This window comes from Ranitomeya variabilis, chromosome 5 (genome assembly GCF_051348905.1).
Source record: "Ranitomeya variabilis isolate aRanVar5 chromosome 5, aRanVar5.hap1, whole genome shotgun sequence".
NCBI lineage: Eukaryota > Metazoa > Chordata > Amphibia > Anura > Dendrobatidae > Ranitomeya > Ranitomeya variabilis.
This window is the reverse complement of record NC_135236.1, coordinates 513,172,779-513,194,997: the sequence shown is the minus strand read 5'-3', so window position 1 is coordinate 513,194,997 and position 22,219 is coordinate 513,172,779. Positions and strand designations below refer to the sequence as shown.

General features: G+C 43.8%; 1 protein-coding gene across 9 annotated transcripts in view; it reads right to left on the bottom strand.

The window, feature by feature from the left end:
• The window catches only part of SH3TC2 (SH3 domain and tetratricopeptide repeats 2), a 167,378-nt gene that overhangs the window by 12,244 nt on the left and 132,915 nt on the right, over window positions 1-22,219 (bottom strand). For all 9 annotated transcript variants that reach the window (XM_077265771.1, XM_077265773.1, XM_077265774.1 and 6 more), the window contains 2 exons: window positions 8,630-8,810; window positions 859-1,009 (listed from right to left, as the gene is read on the bottom strand). In XM_077265771.1, coding sequence (XP_077121886.1) covers window positions 859-1,009; window positions 8,630-8,810 — 332 coding nt within the window. The remainder of the gene's footprint in view (window positions 1-858; window positions 1,010-8,629; window positions 8,811-22,219) is intronic.

The following is a 22,219-nucleotide window of genomic DNA, read 5'->3' as shown; positions in this document are numbered from 1 at the left end:
ATAGCCTGATTGGCTTTGCTACTTAGGAGCGATGCTCAGATCGCTCCTATGTAGTAGAATTGATGCATTGCTATGAGCGCCGACCAAAAGGTGGCGCTGAAAGCAATCCGGCATCAACAACCATAGAGGTCTTCAATAGACCTCTGCTTGTCATGCCAATGCATCGCTAACCTCCGATCATGTGACGGGGTTAGTGATGCGCGCTTTTCTGGCCCGATGGCCAGAAGCGCTAGTTAAATGCCACTGTCAGCGTTTGACTGGCATTTAACTAGTTAATAGCGGCGGGTGGATCGCGATTCCACCCACTGCTATTGCGGGCACATGTCAGCTGTACAAAACTGCTGACATGTCCCGGCTTTGATGCGGGCTCAGCGCCGGAGCTCGCATCAAAGCGGGGGTTCTGACCTTGGACGTACTTTCCCGTTTCCCGTCCGAGGTCAGAAAGGGGTTAAAGGGTATTTTCCACCAACAAATTACATTTGAATTAATAGATCTTGGAATAAAAATAAATTGCAAAATTGGATGTGTTAAAAAAATGTTCCTGTGTTGAGATAATCCTATAAATGTGCCCCTGCTGTGTACTGTGTAATAGCCCCATGATGACTATGCTAGTTCTGTTATCAGACACAATTCTGAAAGTCTTGGTGGATCTTTATGAAGGGGTGTTTTAAAGAGGGATTTTAAAATTCCATAAGGGTCTCAGTATTTCAAATTCAACAAATAGTTTGCAGACCGCTTGCGATCAAAAATGCCAGAATTCCAGATAGACTGGCAACAACACCTTTATGAACTGAACCTTAGCGTATTTTATAATCTATATACATTTACATTTTGAATTCCATTTATGTTATTACTTACATGCAGGTAAATCTCTACAAGTTCATATTCTTGCAGCAGATAATATACTTTTCCAGCTTGAATCCACCTCTCAGCAGATTTCTCATGTTGTCCCAGGTCAATAGAAATCCTTAGACTTTGCTTTGTATAGTCCAGAGCTTTTCTTAGGGATCTACAAATGAATACACTAACCTTAACACATCAATGAGAAAGCACAGAGGTGAAAATTGAAGCTATTTTTTCTCACCATTAATATTTGTAACTTCAGCTGTTTATCTTCCTTTTTACACATTGAACATCTTATTTGCATTACAAGATACTTGTGAAACGATTGCAGCAATTATCATATTATGTCAGTGTACCTTTGCACTGCCATTTTTTATTTTGCTGTCTTTTTAGTTTGCATGTTAGGTCCCAGAGTGGTCAAGTTGAATGGCAACCTGCTGACCCTATATTACTAATGTAGTACACTATACAAAATAAGCACAACAGTCAGAGACAAGTATGTACAGTATATGGGATTATTAAAACAAAATAATTTTGGCCATATACTGAGTATATTGAAAATATTGAAATGGGTATTCTCAAGTTGTCTCTTGAGCAATTCAGAGCAATTCAGGCTTCAAGCTTCCAGTTTCTTGAGTTTTCTTGAGTGCTAGTTCTGATGAATAGTAGGACTGTATTATTAGTAGAACTCAAGGCAAGATCAGCTATATTACATTCAGCCCTCTGTAGGTTTTCTCCGTCCGCTAGAAAAATAATTTTGCACGGATCCAGCAAAAAACAGATGAAACGTGTGGCCATCAGGCGCTGTCCAGCGCTAATACAACTCTATGAGAAAAAATGGATCAGGCAGAAAAAAAAGGATCTGTTTTTTTCAAAATTGGCCGGATTGTGCCTGACGCCAAAAACCTGATGTGTGAAAGTAGCCTAACTTGGATGTTAAGAGTTAACTCCTCTTCCTTCGTAATTGTTTGTTTCTCTGTATATATCTCAGCATTGTTAGTGCCTTATGATTATATACTGTTTTTCTCTTTATATGTTCAATAAATAAAGATACAGTAAAAAAAAGAGGTAACTCCTCTCCTGGAATGTAAGTTCTCCACACTCTTGGCCTGGGTCTGCAAGCCAAGATTCATGGATGTACCCTATCTTATTGTATGGCTGTGGATGGGGAGTAGCAGTAGCAGAGCAGCGGGTCACAGGAGGCAGGAGCCGGCTGCTGCAGCTAACACTGTGCCTGCTGCTAAAGAAAATTAATTATTATTCACTGCTCCCCATGCCCATAGTCCCTCTCACCTCTTTGCACTGAAACAGGCACCAAGAGGTTTGAGGGACAATGGGTGTGGGGAGAAGTGAATATTCATTCTGTTTAATGGCTTTCATCAGCGGCTGGGCAATCACGTATGCCTGCTATTAAAGAGAATGAATATTCACTACTCTCCACTCCCATTGATGGGGATGGAGCCATGTATACCAGGATGGGGATGGTGGCCATGGACACCAGAATGGGGATGGTGGCCATGTATACCAGGATGGGAATGGTGGCCATAGATACCAGGAAGGAGCTGGGGGCCATGTATACCTTAATTAGGGGCCATATAGACTTGAGTGGGGACATATATACCAGGATTGGGATCATATATACCAGGATGGGGACATACATATACCAGGATGGGGGATATTAGTACAGAATTGGGGGACATTACCCCTATAACAGTGTCAGCAGCAGATCCTCCCATTACAGTGCATCAGGACTACATTTTTTGCTTCAATTTTTTTTCCTCCTGTAAAACCTACGTGCGTCTTATGGTCCGGTGCGTTTTATAGCCCAAAAAGTGTAAAGTGATTCCAGATTACTTGAAGGATGTTCAATAAAAACTAGCACACAAGACATATCTAACTAGAACGTAAAAGCAAAATGGAGTGCCATTACTGGTATGTAACAGCGATACCTGCACACAGGAGCAATTTTTTTATGTGACTCCGAAAAAATTATTGCATTTTGCCTTTCTATCAGAAATAAAAAAATGTATTACCAAGACAACATCTTAAAGAGAAATGTCTCCTAGCCTATTCTGCGATATATGCCTCAGTTTTCTAATTAGTTTTAATATATGAAAATGCAATATACAGCTCTGGCAAAAATTAAGAGACCACCACATCAAAACTCTGTCATGGGCAGCCCAATCTCCAGACCTGAACCCCACTGAAAACCTCTGGAATGTAATCAAGAGGATGGTGGATAGTCACAAGCCATCAAACAAAGAAGAACTGCTTACATTTTTGTGCGAGAAGCAGTGTGAAAGACTGGTGGAAAGCATGCCAAGACGCATGAAAGCTGTGATTAAAAATCATGGTTATTCCACAAAATATTGATTTCTGAACTCTTCCTGAGTTAAAACATTAGTATTGTTGTTTCTAAATGATTATGAACTTGTTTTCTTTGCATCTTTGCATTATTTGAGGTCTGAAAGCACTGTTTTGGTTTTTTTTGACCATTTTTCTTTGTCAGAAAAAAATACTACATTTATTGCTTGGAAATTTGGAGACGTTGTCAGAAGTTTATAGAATAAAAGAACAATTTACATTTTACTCAAAAATATACCTATAAAGAGAAAAATCAGACAAACTGAAAATTTTGCAATGGTCTCTTAATTTTTGCCAGAGCTGTATGATATATTTACAATAAAGGAGTTAGGGTACTGTCACACAGTGGCACTTTGGTCGCTACGACGGTACGATCAGTGACGTTCCAGCGATATCCATACGATATCGCTGTGTCTGACACGCTACTGCGATCAGGGACCCCGCTGAGAATCGTACGTCGTAGCAGATCGTTTGAAACTTTATTTCGTCGCTGGATCTCCCGCTGTCATCGCTGGATCGTTGTGTGTGACAGCGATCCAGCGATGTGTTCGCTTGTAACCAGGGTAAACATCGGGTTACTAAGCGCAGGGCCGCGCTTAGTAACCCGATGTTTACCGTGGTTACCAGCGTAAAAGTAAAAAAAACCAAACCGTACATACTCACATTCCGGTGTCCTTCAGGTCCCTTGCCGTCTGCTTCCCGCTCTGACTGACTGCCGGCCGGAAAGTAAGAGCAGATCACAGCGGTGACGTCACCGCTGTGATCTGCTTTCACTTTACGGCGGCACTCAGTCAGAGCGGGAAGCAGACGGCAAGGGACCTGAAGGACACCGGAATGTGAGTATGTACGGTTTGGTTTTTTTTACTTTTACGCTGGTAACCACAGTAAACATCCGGTTACTAAGCGCGGCCCTGCGCTTAGTAACCCGATGTTTACCCTGGTTACCCGGGACCTCGGCATCGTTGGTCGCTGGAGAGCGGTCTGTGTGACAGCTCTCCAGCGACCACACAACGACTTTCCAACGATCACGGCCAGGTCGTATCGCTGGTCGTGATCGTTGGAAAGTTGCAGAGTGTGACAGTACCCTTAACCAGTGCGTTTATCAGATGGCACCTCAGTATCTGAGACGTACAGTGAGTTGTAGTAACCAGGAAACACCTACTGATATCATATAGCACTTTGCTATCTGAAATTAATGGTCCATTTAGATTGCAGGGTTATCGTGAACGAGCGCTCAAGGAAAGCTCATTTTATACAGTGTAAACAGGCCGCTGATCACCCACTGAAAAAGCAAAACTCTCATTCATCAGGTGAAATGATTTTTAAGTAGTCTTAAAAATCATCTCTCTCTCTGTCAGCAGCTCTTCATCCTGTTTAAACAGGATATGTGCTGCCGAGATCAATAGCAGCCTATATGTACTGAACGATATATTACAATTTGTTCAACAGGCTTTTAAACAACTGCCAATCAATTGAACAAAGGGTTTTTAGTGCCGCCAGTAGGTTCGTGAAAACAAACCAATAGGGCTTGTTCACACAACGGTATTTTCTGTCTGTGAAAAAAATGGACTGCGCTCAGACCAATGTTATTCAATGGGGCAGCGTAAATGAGCAATTTTTTTCACTGATCGAATCTGCATGTGAAAAAAATTGCAGCATGCCCTACTTTATTCCGTAAATCATATAAGACTCTCCCATTCAAGTCTATGAGCGCATGTAAAAAATCGGATGTCATACAGAGACACAGTATAGCATCTGATTTTTATAGATACATTGCAATTCTGTATCATAAATGGTCCTGTAAACGATTACTATCTGCTGCTGTAATAATCGGATTGTACAGGGATGACAAGTAAGAAAAAAATTGTCCCAATTTTCTGGGTACAACTCTGAATGATTTTTTATATGCTCATGTGAGCCTACTCTTATAATCAGCGAGGGACTACCTACTGTTATATAGGGCACCCTACTATCTAAACTGTACAGTCAGTGAGAGATGGAGATCAGGGACCACCTACTGCCCCCATATGTCACCTAAGTATCTAAACATACAATCAGTGGCGAGGTGGTGACAAGGGAGCACCTACAGTCTCCCCCATACGGCAGACATGATGCCGTTACTGTCCGTGCACTTTACCAGAATTCTTCTGGGCCTCATCGAAGCCATAAGTGCCGGCCCAGTGTGGAGGCATGTGGATTTTAGTGTTAGCAGCGATCTGAAGATGAGTCAAGGACCAGATGGATGGCACTTAGGGGCCGGATAGGTCAGGTGGGTAAGGATTTAAAAAAAAAACAATTTGATGGTCTTTTATGGTTCATAAAAATAGAGACCAGTGTCTACCATTCTGTTGAATGAAATTACAACATATCTGTATTTTGGAGCATGTGGATTTTTCTGAAATTTGAGTAGAATGCAATTTCACTCTAATTTATTTGCTCATCTCTAGTAGTGACCCAAGTGCACCGACTATTACTTTACGTAAAAAACATAATCAGTTCTCAGAAATGTAACTGCAAATACGCACCTTATGTACTATATCTCAGATTCTCAAGGACTAATTTAAAGTACAGTGACATTGTACATTATTTAGCATATATTTTCCTGCGACAGTACTTACAGTGACCCAGAACAAAAAATAAAAGTCCATCTAGACAGCACGCACTTTCCCAGAGCTGATAAGTTATTATAAGCATATGTAACCTCCAGGCTAGGAAATAGTATTTGTAAAAAAAAACAACCCTTTTTGTTATTTTTCAAATACAGCTTCAGTAAAAGGATGTTATAAGTGAAAATCATTTTCTCTTTTTTAACAACCTCGGAGAATGATCTTAATTATTCAAATTGATTTTTATAATCTAAATGTTATTCCTACAAATGTAAAAGAAACAATTATCCAGATTCTATTTTATTTTAATGACTCTTTTATAGCAGTGCGTTCTGAGCTGAAATGTGAGTTGTCATATCTGTAACGCCAGGTTTTGTAATATAATCTGGATAAGTGACGATGATTTGTCTTGGGAGCCAACCAAAGCAATTGGGGTAAAACTAATAGGTTTCTCCTGACAGTTCCGTCTTTAATTAGGGACCGGGTAAAGGAAATTCATTGAATGAATGAATCTCCTTTCAAAAGTAGGATTTCATAAATGTAACAAGGATATGGACACCTTCATGGCAATTAACTTTACTTCATTACATGCAGTTTGGATTAAAAAATATTTTTACAATTGAGTTTCATGAAATATTTATGTTTTTATGTGTGCAATACTTTGTTTGCTGTCTGCAGACTGAGTCAACTGAAAATCCTTCAAGGATTAGAAGTTTGTAATGTCTGCCATGTATGAGGAGCAGATTAAAATTGGGGTAAAAATGCCAAAAGTAACACCATTTTTACTCAACTCCGAGTTGCTCAAAAATATTATGATTTTCAAAGCTTTTACTACACTTTCCTGGAATAAAAGCTTTGATAAATTGGCCCCTTCATCTGTTTTTTTTTTTTATTTGAGCCAAATCGCTTGTGTTCTCTGTTCTGGCAGATTAGAAATGTTCGTATATTACATAGATGGCCATTTATCTGAATACAACATTTACGTAAATTTTTGCATGGCAGTTGCTCCCCCCAGACAAAATCCTTAGGACTGTAGGGAATGAGACTCAGATTGATCATAGGTAAAACTTGTAATAATATCTAGTGATAGGATTTCTACCTGATTATTATTCATACAGTCATATGAAAAAGTTTGGGCACCCCTATTAATCTTCAGCTTAATGTTTTATAAAAAAAAAATTTTTTGCAACAGCTATTTCAGTTTCATATATCTAATAACTGTTGGACATAGTAATGTTTCTGACTTGAAATGAGGTTTATTGTACTAACAGAAAATGTGCAATCTGCATTCAAACAAAATTTGACAGGTGCATAAGTATGGGCACCCTTATCATTTTCTTGTTTTAAATACTCCTACCTACTTTTTACTGACCTGACTTACTAAAGCACTTTTTTGGGTTTTGTAACCTCATTGAGCTTTGAACTTCATAGCTAGGTGTATGCAATCATGAGAAAAGCTACTTAAAGTGGCCACTTGCAAGTTGTTCTCCTGTTTGAATCTCCTCTGAAGAGTGGCATCATGGGCTCCTCAAAACAACTGTCAAATGATCTGAAAACAAAGATTATTCAACATAGTTGTTCAGGGGAAGGATACAAAAAGCTGTCTCAGAGATTTAACCTGTCAATTTCCACTGTGAGGAACATAGTAAGGAAATGGAAGAACACAGGTACAGTTCTTGTTAAGGCCAGAAGTGGCAGGCCAAGAAAAACATCAGAAAGGCAGAGAAGAAGAATGGTGACATCAGTCAAGGACAATCCTCAGGCCACCTCCAGAAATCTGCAGCATCAACTTGCTGCAGATGGTGTCACTGTGCATCGGTCAACTATACAACGCACTTTGCACAAGGAGAAGCTGTATGGGAGAGTGATGCGAAAGAAGCCGTTTCTGCAAGCACGCCACAAACAGAGTCGGATGAGGTATGCAAAAGCACATTTGGAGAAGCCAATTTCTTTTTGGAAGAAGGTCCTGTGGACTGATGAAACCAAGATTGAGTTGTTTGGTAATACAAAAAGGCGTTATGCATGGCGGCAAAAAAACAAAGTGCGTTGTATAGTTGACCGATGCACAGTGACACCATCTGCAGCAAGTTGATGCTGCAGCTCTCTGGAGATGGTCTGAGGATTGTCCTTGACTGATCTCACCATTCTTCTTCTCTGCCTTTCTGATGTTTTTCTTGGCCTGCCACTTCTGGCCTTAACAAGAACTGTACCTGTGTTCTTCCATTTCCTTACTATGTTCCTCACAGTGGAAATTGACAGGTTAAACCTCTGAGACAGCTTTTTGTATCCTTCCCCTGAACAACTATGTTGAATAATCTTTGTTTTCAGATCATTTGACAGTTGTTTTGAGGAGCCCATGATGCCACTCTTCAGAGGAGATTCAAACAGGAGAACAACTTGCAAGTGGCCACTTTAAGTAGCTTTTCTCATGATTGCATACACCTAGCTATGAAGTTCAAAGCTCAATGAGGTTACAAAACCAAAAAAAGTGCTTTAGTAAGTCAGTAAAAAGTAGGTAGGAGTATTTAAAACAAGAAAATGATAAGGGTGCCCATACTTATGCACCTGTCAAATTTTGTTTGAATGCAGATTGCACATTTTCTGTTAGTACAATAAACCTCATTTCAAGGCAGAAACATTACTGTGTCCAACAGTTATTAGATATATTAAACTGAAATAGCTGTTGCAAAAAAAAACAATTTTTATAAAACATTAAGCTTAAGATTAATAGGGGTGCCCAAACTTTTTCATATGACTGTATGTACTTTACACTAATCAACCTACTTCACATCATTGAAAAAGTTGCCTGCACTTACTTGGCAGTGTTTAGTGTCTGATAGAGCCTGCTTAGGGTACTAAGAACATCTCCTTCCTTTTGTCTGTCTTTCAAAACGTGTAGTAGATGGACCCAGTGTTCACAGTATGTTATATGGGCTCCGGTGGTAGGACAAACTTCACTGTAGAAACTGGACAGTTCTTCAATCACACTCAGTTGACCTGCGTAATTAATGCATAATACAATTATTACAAACAGGGCCGCCATCCGGGCATTACTGTCCTTACTGCTGTACATGATGTGAGGAGGGGGGGTTAAAGGGGGACTGCACATGATGATGTGGGGAGGAGGGATAAAGGGGGACTGCACATGATGATGTGGGGGGTTAAAGGGGGACTGCACATGTTGATGTGGGGGGTTAAAGGAGGACTGCACATGATGATGTGGGGAGTTAAAGGGGGACTGCACAAGATGTGGGGAGGGGGTTAAAGGCGGACTGCATATGATGATGTGGGGAGGGGGGTTAACTATTCATGGTTAGCAGTGGGGTACCACAGGGGTCAGTATTGGGCCCTCTTCTTTTTAACATATTTATTAATGACCTTGTAGGGGGCATTCAGAGTAGAATTTCAATATTTGCAGATGACACTAAACTCTGCAGGGTAATCAATACAGGGGAGGACAATTTTATATTACAGGATGATTTATGTAAACTAGAAGCTTGGGCTGATAAATGGCAAATGAGCTTTAATGGGGATAAATGTAAGGTCATGCACTTGGGTAGAAGTAATAAGATAAATAACTATGTGCTTAATTCTAAAACTCTGGGCAAATCCGTCAATGAAAAAGACCTGGGTGTATGGGTGGATGACAAACTCATATTCAGTGGCCAGTGTCAGGCAGCTGCTACAAAGGCAAATAAAATAATGGGATGTATTAAAAGAGGCATAGATGCTCATGAGGAGAACATAATTTTACCTCTATACAAGTCACTAGTTCGACCACACTTAGAATACTGTGCACAGTTCTGGTCTCCGGTGTATAAGAAAGACATAGCTGAACTAGAGCGGGTGCAGAGAAGAGCGACCAAGGTTATTAGAGGACTGGGGGGTCTGCAATACCAAGATAGGTTATTACACTTGGGGCTGTTTAGTTTGGGAAAAAGAAGACTAAGGGGTGATCTTATTTTAATGTATAAATATATGAGGGGACAGTACAAAGACCTTTCTGATGATCTTTTTAATCATAGACCTGAGACAGGGACAAGGGGGCATCCTCTACGTCTGGAGGAAAGAAGGTTTAACCCCTTCCCGACCTTTGACGCCACGTAGGCATCATGAAAGTCGGTGCCAATCCGACCCATGACGCCTATGTGGCGTCATGGAATGATCGCGTCCCTGCAGATCGGGTGAAAGGGTTAACTCCTATTTTAGCCGATCTGCAGGGAGAGGGGGAGTTGTACTTCAGCCCAGGGGGGGTGGCTTTGCCCCCACGTGGCTACGATCGCTCTGATTGGCTGTTGAAAGTGCAACAGCCAATCAGAGCAATTTGCAATATTTCACCTATGAAAATGGTGAAATATTGCAATCCAGCCATGGCCGATGCTGCAATAGCATCTGCCATGGCTGGAAATCATGTTCTGCCCCCCCCACCGCCCCCGATCTCCTCCCCAGTCCTCCGTTCTGTCCGGTACCCCCCTCCGTCCCCCTGTCCGCTCCTTCGTGCTCCTGTCCGCTCCCCCGTGCTCCTGTCCGCTCCCCCGGTCCTCCGATCCCCCCCTGTGCTCCGATCAACCCCCCCACCACCCCCTCATACTTACCGAGCCTCCCGAAGTCGGTCCGTCTTCTCCCTGGGCGCCGCCATCTTCCAAAATGGCGGGCACATGCGCAGTGCGCCCGCCGAATCTGCCGGCCGGCAAAGTACATTTTGATCGCTGTGGTAGGTTCTATCACAGCGATCAAAATAAAAAAATAATAAATAAACCCCCCCTTTATCACCCCCATAGGTAGGGACAATAATAAAATAAAGAAAATATATATATATTTTTTTTCCACTAGGGTTAGGGTTAGAACTAGGGTTAGAACTAGAACTAGGGGTAGGGTTAGGGGTAGGGTTAGGGTTATGGCATGTGCACACAGTGCGGATTTGGCCGCGGATCCGCAGCGGATTGGCCGCGGATCCGCAGCGGATTGGCCGCGGATCCGCAGCGGATTGGCCGAGGATCCGCAGCGGATTGGCCGTGGATCCGCAGCGGATCCGCAGCGGATTGGCCGCTGCGAATTCGTAGCAGTTTTCCATCAGGTTTACAGTACCATGTACACCTATAGAAAACCAAATCCGCTGTGCCCATGGTGCGGAAAATTCCGTGCAGAAACGCTGCGTTGTATTTTCCGCAGCATGTCAATTCTTTGTGCGGATTCCGCAGCGTTTTACACCTGTTCCTCAATAGGTATCCGCAGGTGAAATCCGCACAAAAAAACACTGGAAATCCGCTGTAAATCCGCAGGTAAAACGCAGTGCCTTTTACCTGCAGATTTTTCAAAAATCGTGCGGAAAAATCTCACACGAATCCGCAACGTGGGCACATAGCCTTAGGGTTAGGGTTGGAATTAGAGTTAGGGTTGGAATTAGGGCTAAGGTTGGAAATAGGGTTAAGATTAGGCTTGTGGTTAGGGTTACGGATAGGGTTAGGGGTGTGTTGGGGTTACAGTTGTGGTTAGGGTTGGGATTAGGGTTAGGGTTGGGATTAGGGTTAGGATTAGGGTTAGGGTTGGAATTAGGGTTACGGGTGTGTTGGGGTTAGGGTTGTGGTTAGGGGTGTGTTGGGGTTAGGGTTGTGATTAGGGTTATGGCTACAGTTGGGATTAGGATTAGGGGTGTGTTGGGGTTAGTGTTGAAGTTAGAATTGAGGGGTTTCCACTGTTTAGGCACATCAGGGGTCTCCAAAAGCAACATGGCGCCACCATTGATTCCAGCCAATCTTGCGTTCAAAAAGTCAAATGGTGCTCCCTCCCTTCTAAGCCCCGACGTGCGCCCAAACAGCGGTGTACCCCCACATTTGAGGTACCAGCGTACTCAGGACAAACTGGGCAACAACTGTTGGGGTCCAATTTCTCCTGTTACCCTTGCAAAAATAAAAAATTACTTGCTAAAACATAATTTTTGAGGAAAGAACAATTATTTTTTATTTTCACGGCTCTGCGTTATTAACTTCTGTGAAGCACTTGGGGGTTGAAAGTGCTCACGACACATCTAGATAAGTTCCTTCGGGGGTCTAGTTTCCAAAATGGGGTCAATTGTGGGGTGTTTCTACTATTTAGGCACATCAGGGGCTCTGCAAATGCAACATGATGCCCGCAGATCATTCCATCAAAGTCTGCATTTCAAATGTCACTACTTCCCTTCCGAGCCCTGACGTGTGCCCAAACAGTGGTTTACCCCCACATATGGGGTACCAGCACACTCACAACAAACTGGGCAACAAATATTGGGGCCCAATTTCTCCTGTTACCCTTGTGAAAATAAAAAATTGCTTGCTAAAACATCTTTTTTGAGGAAAGAAAAATGATTTTTTATTTTCACGGCTCTGCGTTGTAAACTTCTGTGAAGCACTTGGGGGTTGAACGTGCTCATCACACATCTAGATAAGTTCCGTGGGGGGTCTAGTTTCCAAAATGGGGTCACTTGTGGGGTGTTTCTACTGTTTAGGCACATCAGGGGCTCTGCAAATGCAATGTGATGCCCGCAGACCATTCCATCAAAGTCTGCATTTCAAATGTCACTACTTCCCTTCCGAGCCCTGACGTGTGCCCAAACAGTGGTTTACCCCCACATATGGGGAATCAGCATACTCACAACAAACTGGGCAACAAATATTGTGGTCCAATTTCTCCTGTTACCCTTGTGAAAATAAAAAATTGCTTGCTAAAACATCTTGTTTGAGGAAAGAAAAATGATTTTTTATTTTCATGGCTCTGCGTTGTAAACTTCTGTGAAGCTCTTGGGGGTTGAATGTGCTCACCACACATCTAGATAAGTTCCTTGGGGGGTCTAGTTTCCAAAATGGGGTCACTTTTGGGGGGTTTCTACTGTTTAGGCATATCAGGGGCTCTGCAAACGTAGCATGATACCCGCAGACCATTCCATCAAACTCTGCATTCCAAAACGTCACTACTTCCCTTCCGAGCCCCGGCATGTGCCCAAACAGTGGTTGACCCCCACATATGGGGTATCAGCGTGCTCAGGAGAAACTGGACAACAACTTTTGAGGTCAAATTTCTCCTGTTACCCTTGCAAAAATAAAAAATTCTGGGCTAAAAAAATATTTTTGAGGAAAGGAAACACATTTATTATTTTCACGGCTCTGCGTTATAAACTTCTGTGAAGCAGTTGGGGGTTCAAAGTGCTCACCACACATCTAGATAAGTTCCCTTGGGAGTCTAGTTTCCAAAATGGAGTCACTTGTGGGGAGTTCCTACTGTTTAGGCACATCAGGGGCTCTGCAAACGCAACCTGACGCCCGCAGAGCATTCCATCAAAGTCTGCATTTCAAAACGTCACTACTTCCCTTCCAAACCCCGACGTGTGCCAAAACAGTGGTTTACGCCCACATATGGTCTAGTTTCCAAAATGGGGTCACTTGTGCGGGAGCTCCAATGTTTAGGCACACAGGGGCTCTCCAAACGCGACATGGTGTCCGCTAATGATTGGAGCTAATTTTCCATTCAAAAAGCCAAATGGCGTGCCTTCCCTTCCGAGCCCTGCGGTGCGCCCAAACAGTGGTCTACCCCCACATATGGGGTATCATCGTACTCAGGACAAACTGGACAACAACATTTGGGGTCCAATTTCTCCTATTACCCTTGGGAAAATAAAAAATTCTGGGCTAAAAATCATTTTTGAGGAAAGAAAAATTATTTTTTATTTTGACGGCTCTGCGTTATAAACTTCTGTGAAGCACCTGGGGGTTATAAGTGCTCACTATGCATGTAGATAAGTTCCTTGGGGGGTCTAGTTTCCAAAATGGGGTCACTTGTAGGGGAGCTCCAATGTTTAGGCACACAGGAGCTCTCCAAACACGACATGGTGTCCGCTAACGATTGGAGCTAATTTTCCATTCAAAAAGTCAAATGGCACGCCTCCCCTTCCGAGCCTTGCCGTGCACCCAAACAGTGGTTTACCCCCACATATGAGGTATCGGCGTACTCAGGAGAAATTGCCCAACAAATTTTAGGATCCATTTTATCCTGTTGCCCATGTGAAAATGAAAGAATTGAGGCTAAAAAAATTTTGTGTGAAAAAAAAAGTATTTTTTCATTTTTGCGGATCAATTTGTGAAGCACCTGAGGGTTTAAAGTGCTCACTATGCCTCTAGATAAGTTCCTTGGGGGGTCTAGTTTCCAAAATGGGGTCACTTGTGGAGGCGCTCCAATGTTTAGGCACACAGGGGCTTTCCAAACGCGACATGGTGTCCGCTAACGATGGAGATAATTTTTCTTTCAAAAAGTCAAATGGCGCTCCTTCCCTTCCGAGCCTTACCATGTGCCCAAACAGTGGTTTACCCCCACATGTGAGGTATCGGTGTACTCAGGAGAAATTGCCCAACAAAATTTAGGATCCATTTTATCCTGTTGCCCATGTGAAAATGAAAAAATTGAGGCTAAAATAATTTTTTTGTGAAAAAAAAAGTACTTTTTCATTTTTACGGATCAATTTGTGAAGCACCTGGGGGTTTAAAGTGCTCACTATGCTTCTAGATAAGTTCCTTGGGGGGTCTTGTTTCCAAAATGGGGACACTTGTCGGGGAGCTCCAATGTTTAGGCACACGGGGGCTCTCCAAACGCGACATGGTGTCCACTAAAGAGTGGAGCCAATTTTTCATTGAAAAAGTCAAATAGCGCTCCTTCCCTTCCGAGCCCTGCCGTGCGCCCAAACAGTGGTTTACCCCCGCATATGAGGTATCAGCGTACTCAGGACAAATTGGACAACAACGTACGTGGTCCAGTTTCTCCTTTTACCCTTGGGAAAATAAAAAATTGTTGCTAAAAGATCATTTTTGTGACTAAAAAGTTAAATGTTCATTTTTTACTTCCATGTTGCTTCTGCTGCTGTGAAACACCTGAAGGGTTAATAAACTTCTTGAATGTGGTTTTGGGCACCTTGAGGGGTGCAGTTTTTAGAATGGTGTCACTTTGGGGTATTTTCAGCCATATAGAACCCTCAAACTGACTTCAAATGTGAGGTGGTCCCTAAAAAAAATGGTTTTGTAAATTTTGTTGTAAAAATGAGAAATCACTGGTCAAATTTTAACCCTTATAACTTCCTAGCAAAAAAAAATTTGTTTCCAAAATTGTGCTGATGTAAAGTAGACATGTGGGAAATGTTATTTATTAACTATTTTGTGTCACATAACTCTCTGGTTTAACAGAATAAAAATTCAAAATGTGAAAATTGTGAAATTTTCAAAATTTTCGCCAAATTTCCATTTTTTTCACAAATAAACTCAGAAATTATCGACCTAAATTTACCACTAACATGAAGCCCAATATGTCACGAAAAAACAATCTCAGAATCGCTAGGATCCGTTGAAGCGTTCCTGAGTTATTACCTCATAAAGGGACACTGGTCAGAATTGCAAAAAACGGCAATGTCATTAAGGCCAAAATAGGCTGGGTCATGAAGGGGTTAAGCATAATAACAGAAGCGGATTCTTTACTGTAAGAGCAGTGAGACTATGGAACTCACTGCCGTATGATGTTGTAATGAGTGATTCACTGCTAAAATTTAAGAGGGGAGTGGATGCCTTTCTTGAAAAGTATAATGTTACAGGGTATATACACTAGATTCCTTGATAGGGCGTTGATCCAGGGAACTAGTCTGATTGCCGTATGTGGTGTCGGGAAGAAATTTTTTTCCCCAATGTGGAGCTTACTCTTTGCCACATGGGTTTTTTTTGCCTTCCTCTGGATCAACATGTTAGGGCATGTTAGGTTAGGCTATGGGTTGAACTAGATGGACTTAAAGTCTTCCTTCAACCTTAATAACTAAGTAACATGAAGTGGGGGGGTTAAAGGGGGACTGCACATGATGATGTGGGGAGGGGGATAAAGGGGGACTGAACATGATGATGTGGGGGGGTTAAAGGGGGACTGCACATGTTGATGGGGGTTAAAGGAGGACTGCACATGATGATGTGGGGGGGTTAAAGGGGGACTGCACAAGATGTGGGGAGGGGGTTAAAGGGGGACTGCATATGATGATGTGGGGAGGGGGTTAAAGGTGGACTGCACATGATGTGGGACTTTTAAGGGGGACGACACATGATGTTGAGGGGTTAAAGGGGGACTGTACATGAAGTGGGGGGTTAAAGGGAACTGCAAAAGATGAAATGGGTGTAAAGGGGACTGCACATGTTGAAGTGGGGGTAAATGGGACTGCACATGATGAAGTGGGGAAAAGGCGACTGCACATGATGAAGTGGGGGAGGGAACGGGAGACTGCAAATGATGAATTGAGAGTGAGGGAAGATGGATAGCAATTGAATTGAAGGTCGGGGTGGGGAGAGCAAATGATGATCGGGAGAGAGCAAATAATAATGAATTTTGAGGGGGAGAGTAAATGATGCATTGAATGTGGGGGTAGAGCTGTTGATAATGAATAGAGGGTGGGAGAGAGAAGACATGACAATGAATTGGGGCAGAAGGGGCATGTAAATGCAGCGCCCCAGAGATCTGGTCGTTGCAGTAATGTTGCTCTGCCACTAAGGGGAGTGATCTTACGTCTGATTGCACAAAAGGAGTTCACCTGACCAGGTATCACAGTCACACACTACATTTCACACTTCAGCCACCAGGGGGAGCAAAGGGTTCTATGTATTAGGCCACTCCTCACAATCTGGTAAAACTGGGGGCTGGATAGGAAGTTAGACAGAAGCTGACTGGCAACATCCTGTGGCAGAGGGTGTTGTGGGAGAAGATTCAGGGGGGTCTCTGTCAGGGGTGGGACCCTGGCAGTGACCTAGCGAACAGGACAGAACGTTACGGAGCCGCGCCTGCACTCGAATGCGGCGGCATCTTAAGAGAGGATACGAAGCGAGATATATTGTGGAGAAGTGAGAAACGAGATCGCAGCAAAAAGGAGATTAAGCCAGTAGGAGTCGTGCCCCGAGATCGGCAACATCCTACTGAGGCGCGTAGCCGGTGGCCAGAACGCCGAGGAAGTATTGGGCTCCAAGCAGTACTTCAAACAGCGGCAGGACAGTTGATTATAGGTTGGCTGTCTCACCTAAAACACCTAAGCAGACATAGGGGGCAAATGTGGGAGAGGGGCGACGCTAGGGTCCCGGGAGAACTCCAGGCCTACCAGTCATACGGGTGCGTCCTAGCCATATCATCTGGGGGACGGAGAAGAACATCAGAACAGATACGAGTTGTGAGAAAGAACATCAGAAACAGACACAACAGTTTTGAGGACTATCCCGTGGTGCTCAGCAGGGAGGTACTACAACACACAGGCGCTAGTAGGTAGACACTGATTTCCACCTGCAAAGGAAACTCTGGATGTGCCTTCGGACCGGCCGGTCTCAGCCAGCCCTGTTAGCAGTGCTCTGGATTGTGGATCCCGAAGCCTACAGTAAAGAGGTAAAGAGACTGCAACCCTGTGTCCTTGTTATTCATCGCTCCTCGCACCACACACCATCACCTTTCATTGGACGCCCCTTAGCAGGGTCACGGACCGGGTCTAGCCACCGTGACAACCGTGTCAACCCCAGGACCGAGACTGAGAGGCCCCGTACCGAGTACCCCGCGGCCCTGTGTCTGGGGGCGCTCCATAAATATAATAAGTCAGGGGAGCGGGAGGTACATAGTGGGGGCGTTGAGTATGCAGTGACTGGTACTGAATTGGAAAAGAGCATAGGTGCTAATTAATTTATATATTTATTAGGTGGGGAAAGTGGCTATGTATAGCTAGAAGGGGCTCAGTGGCGTATTATAATTTATATTTGGAATGGTGGGTTGCAAAATAACCAATTATGTATTACTGGTGGGTGCATATCTATATTTAGATGTGTAGTGTAGAACAAAGGGAAAAAGAGGGGAATGTGCTCTGGAAGCTGTGCTCTAGGTAACTGTGTTATTTTATGCAGAGAAGAGTTCTGGCTGGAAGAAGTGATGGTGGTCTGCACTGCATGAGAAAGAAAAGCAAAGATGAAGGGCTTCAGCTAGAGACGTCACTGGTGAGTCAGTGTGTTACCTGTACACTGACACTATACACTGTATACTATGTACAGAGCTCCTGTGCATAATGTCACCAGTGATCACTATATTATCTGTACACTGACACTGTATACAGAGGTCCTGTGTATAATGTTACTGGTGATCACTGTATTACCGTATTTTCCGGCGTATAAGACGACTTTTTAACCCCCGAAAATCTTCTTAAAAGTCGGGGGTCGTCTTATACGCCGGGAATCGACTTGTACGCCGGTGTATATGGTGGGTGGGGAGGGGGAGTGATCCTGATGACGAGGGGGCGTCTCACAGGAAAGTGAGTAATCCCCATTACCTTATCCTAGCGGTGCAGCGTGGGGGTGTCAGTGCTGGGAGCGGCGGCAGCTGCTGTGTTCTGGTGCGGCGGCTCCTCTTCTGTGTGGGGCCTCTGTGCTGTGAGGTGGCGGCGGCAGCGGCGTATCTTTATCCAGTTGGGGCTCCTCCGGCATCTCCTTAGCCCTGGAGGCCCCGCCGCAACTCCATCGGTGCAATGTGGTGGCCTCCGGGAAAATGGCCGCTGCTCAGATTCAGATCTCGTGTCCCGAGATTTCGGGACGAGATCTGAATCTGAGCAGCGGCCATTTTCCCGGAGGCCACCGCATCGCACCTATTGAGCTGCCTCCGGGAAAATGGCCGCTGCATTGCACTCATGGAGTTGCGGCGGGGCCTCCAGGGCTAAGGAGATGCCGGAGGAGCCCCAACTGGATAAAGATATGCCGCCGCCACCGCACAGCACAGAGGCCCCACACAGAAGAGGAGCCGCCGCACCAGAGCACAGCAGCCGCCGCACCAGAGCACAGCAGCCGCCGCACCAGAGCACAGCAGCCGCCGCACCAGAGCACAGCAGCCGCCGCCGCCACTCCCAGCACTGAGACCCCCACGCTGCACCGCTACGATAAGGTAATGGGGGATACTCACTTTCCTGTGAGACGCCCCCTCGTCATCAGGATCACTCCCCCCCCCCCCAAAAGGCACATATTCACCGGCCCTATAAGACGACATAGGGTGTATAAGAAGACCCCCGACTTTTAAGAAGATTTTATATTTTAACTGGTAAAGTTGGGGGGTCGTCTTATACGCCCAGTCCTCTTATACGCCGGAAAATACGGTATTTGTACACTATATACAGAGCTCCTGTGCATAATGTCACCAGTGATCACTGTATTACCTGTACACTGACACTGTAAACTATGTACAGAGCTTCTGTGTATAATGTCACTGGTGATCACTGTATTACCTGTTTGTTTTTTTTATTAATGATCATTATTGTAGTATTCACTATGTGGTGGTAATATGTGGTCTGTTCATGGTGTGGTGGTATTTGTTCCTTGTATGTGGTATTATAGGTCACTATGTGGTGGTAATATGTGGTCTGGCCATGGTGTGGCGGTATTTGTTCCTTATACGTTGCATTAATGGTCATTTAATAAATTGTATGTCTCATTCCCTTAAAGAAAAATACATAAAAATATTTTATATTTAATAGGTTAGAGTAGAGTAGGGTCCGGCCAAAAGAGTCTACCTTGTCGTGGTGGTGACTTAAAAATTACTTTGGCCAGAACAAAAGCTGCTGGCTATGTATGCGCTCTGGTGTTTTATGGGAACTGTTAATATCTAATTGATGAGGACGTGGTGGAGAAGTTGAGTATTTCCAAGAGGAGAGGTGGGACTGTGTAAAGTTCGAAGGGTGGAGGCGGAGCTGGGGTGGAGCCTGGGCGGAGTCTCAATGGGGCCCGAAAATTTTGCCAGTGTGGGGCCCCGAAATTCCTAGTGGCAGCCCTAATTACAAGTGACAAAACCTGTGAAAATGTCATTAACTTGTGAAAATGGTAACTTAATCTATCAATTATGTAACAATCAAAATAAACATGTATATAAACTATATTAATATTAACTGTTTCATAACGTGCATATTTGGGATAAGACTTTAGCAATGACTGGGTAAATTTAACATTCATCAATCCATTTTGGTTGCAGGGCACATGCTCATTAATATTTTACTCCATAAACTCACTGTATACCTATGCTGTGTATGATACACACAGGGCCTCCCATGTAATATTGAAATTATGATTTACGGGAACTACAAGCAGTTACATTAAAAAAAAGATCATAGTAATATTGTAACACATTGACTTTTTGCTTTAAGCACAGTTTTTTATTGGAACAGTGTTTCATTTTCAAGCAACCAAAAAAACTCTTCGACACCTTTGACTCCTTCCTCAGTCCAAAAGCACAGGCCCCTGTCACAGCCATCTGTACTGATGATCTTTCCTCCCAACTTTATAGGAAAAATAGAAAACATCAGTCAGGAAATCAGCTCCCAGCCACCAAGTGCCATAACTCCAATCCCTCCCCACATCTCCTATGGCCCACTCTGGACATGTGACCCCGTCACAGAAGAAGAATTCTTCAGGCTCCTCTCCCCGTCCAACTACATGCACTACTAATGCCATTCCCTCACACCTAATCCAGTTTCCCTCTTCAGTCGTCACTACTCACCTCAACTAAAAACTTCAATCTCTCCCTCTCCTATGGTATCTTCCCCTCCTTCAAACACTCTATCATTACTCCATTAATAAAAAACCTCTCTCGACCAATCTTGCACAAATAACTACAGACCAGCTCCCCTTCATCTCTAAACTCTTGGAGCCCCTGGTCTACTCCCGCCTTACCAGGTACCCCTATACGCACTCTCTCCTAGATCCATCACAGTCCGGCTTCCACCCCCTTCATTTGACAGAAACTGCACTCCTCAAAGTGACCAATGACCTTTTGACAGCAAAACATAACAGTGACTACTCTCTACTCATTCTTCTTGACCTCTCTGCAGCTTTCAACACTGTTGACCACCATCTCCTACTCTCTATGCTCCAATCAACAAGCATAACGGACACTGCTCTCTCCTGGTTCTCTTCCTATCTTTCTGACGGCTTCTTCTTCTCCTCTTGCTCTCACTATTGAGGTCCCTCATGGTTCAGTCCTTGGCCCTCTTCTTTTCTCTCTCTTCACGACCTCAATTGGACAAACCATCACCAAATTTGGCTTTCGGTACCATCTTTATGCTGATGACACACAACTATACACGTCATCCCCTGACCTTAGTCCTGCTGTACTGCAGAACACCAGTAACTGCCGGTTCGCAGTCTCCAACATCATGTCCACTCTCTATCTGAAACTCAACCTTTCCAAAACTGAATTTCTTCTGCTCCTGCAGTCTACTAACCTCCCTAAAGCTGACATCTCCCTCTCTGTGGGTGGCACCATAATAACGCTTAAGCAGCAGGTGCACTGTCTGGGTGTTACGTTTGACACCAATCTTTCCTTCACCTCCCTTATAAAATCTTTTGCCCACTCTTGCCGCTTACACCTAAAGGACATTTCTAGAATCTGCCCCTTGCTCACCATGGAAACAACAAAAACCCTCACTGTTGCCCTGATCCACTCCCGCCTGGACTACTGTAATGACCTATTAATTGGCATCCCCCTCACTCGACTTTTCCCTCTCCAGTCCATCATTAATGCAGCAGCCAGGGTGATCTATCTGGCTAATCGGTACTCGGATGCATTCGCTCTGTGCCAGTCATTGCATTGGTTGTCCATACATTACAGGATCCAATTTAAATTGCTTGTTCTCACCCACAAAGCTCTCCACAGTGCGACACCCCCCTACATCTCTTCCCTCATTTCTGTTTATCAGCCTACCCACTCGTTGCGCTCCTCAAGCAACCTTCGACTAACATCCACACTAATCCATACCTCCCACTCCCAGCTGCAAGACTTCTCACGAGTTGCATCAACCATGTGGAATGCTCTACCCCAAGAAATTAGGACTAACCATAACTAACACAGTTTTAGGCACTCTCTAAAAACACATCTGTTTAAGGCGGCCAATTATGTTCCCTAATCGAAGTCATTTGTTATGCAGTCCAATTTCTACTTTTCTGATCATAACCCTCCATCAAACTTCATCCCTCCCAAAAGCTACACAAATACTGGCTGGTCACCAGATCATCCACAAATACTGGCGGTCACCAGATCATGCAGCCTTTATTTACCCCCCATTTCCTCAAGATGGTTGAACCATTATTGTAAATAAGCACCTGTACTTTGTCACCCCCACCTCATTGCAGATTGTAAGCTCTTACAATGCAGGGTTGTCATTATCTTTGCATTAATTATTGTATTATTGCTAACTTTGTTATGAATGTTGTATATGAACTGTTGAATTGTAAAGCGCTGCGGTATATGTTGGCGCTTCATAAATAAAGCTTATTATTATTATTATTGTGTAGATGAATATAGTGAAGGAGTGAAATGCCATTAAATGGAAAATCTCCCCAACTGTGACATACATCTAT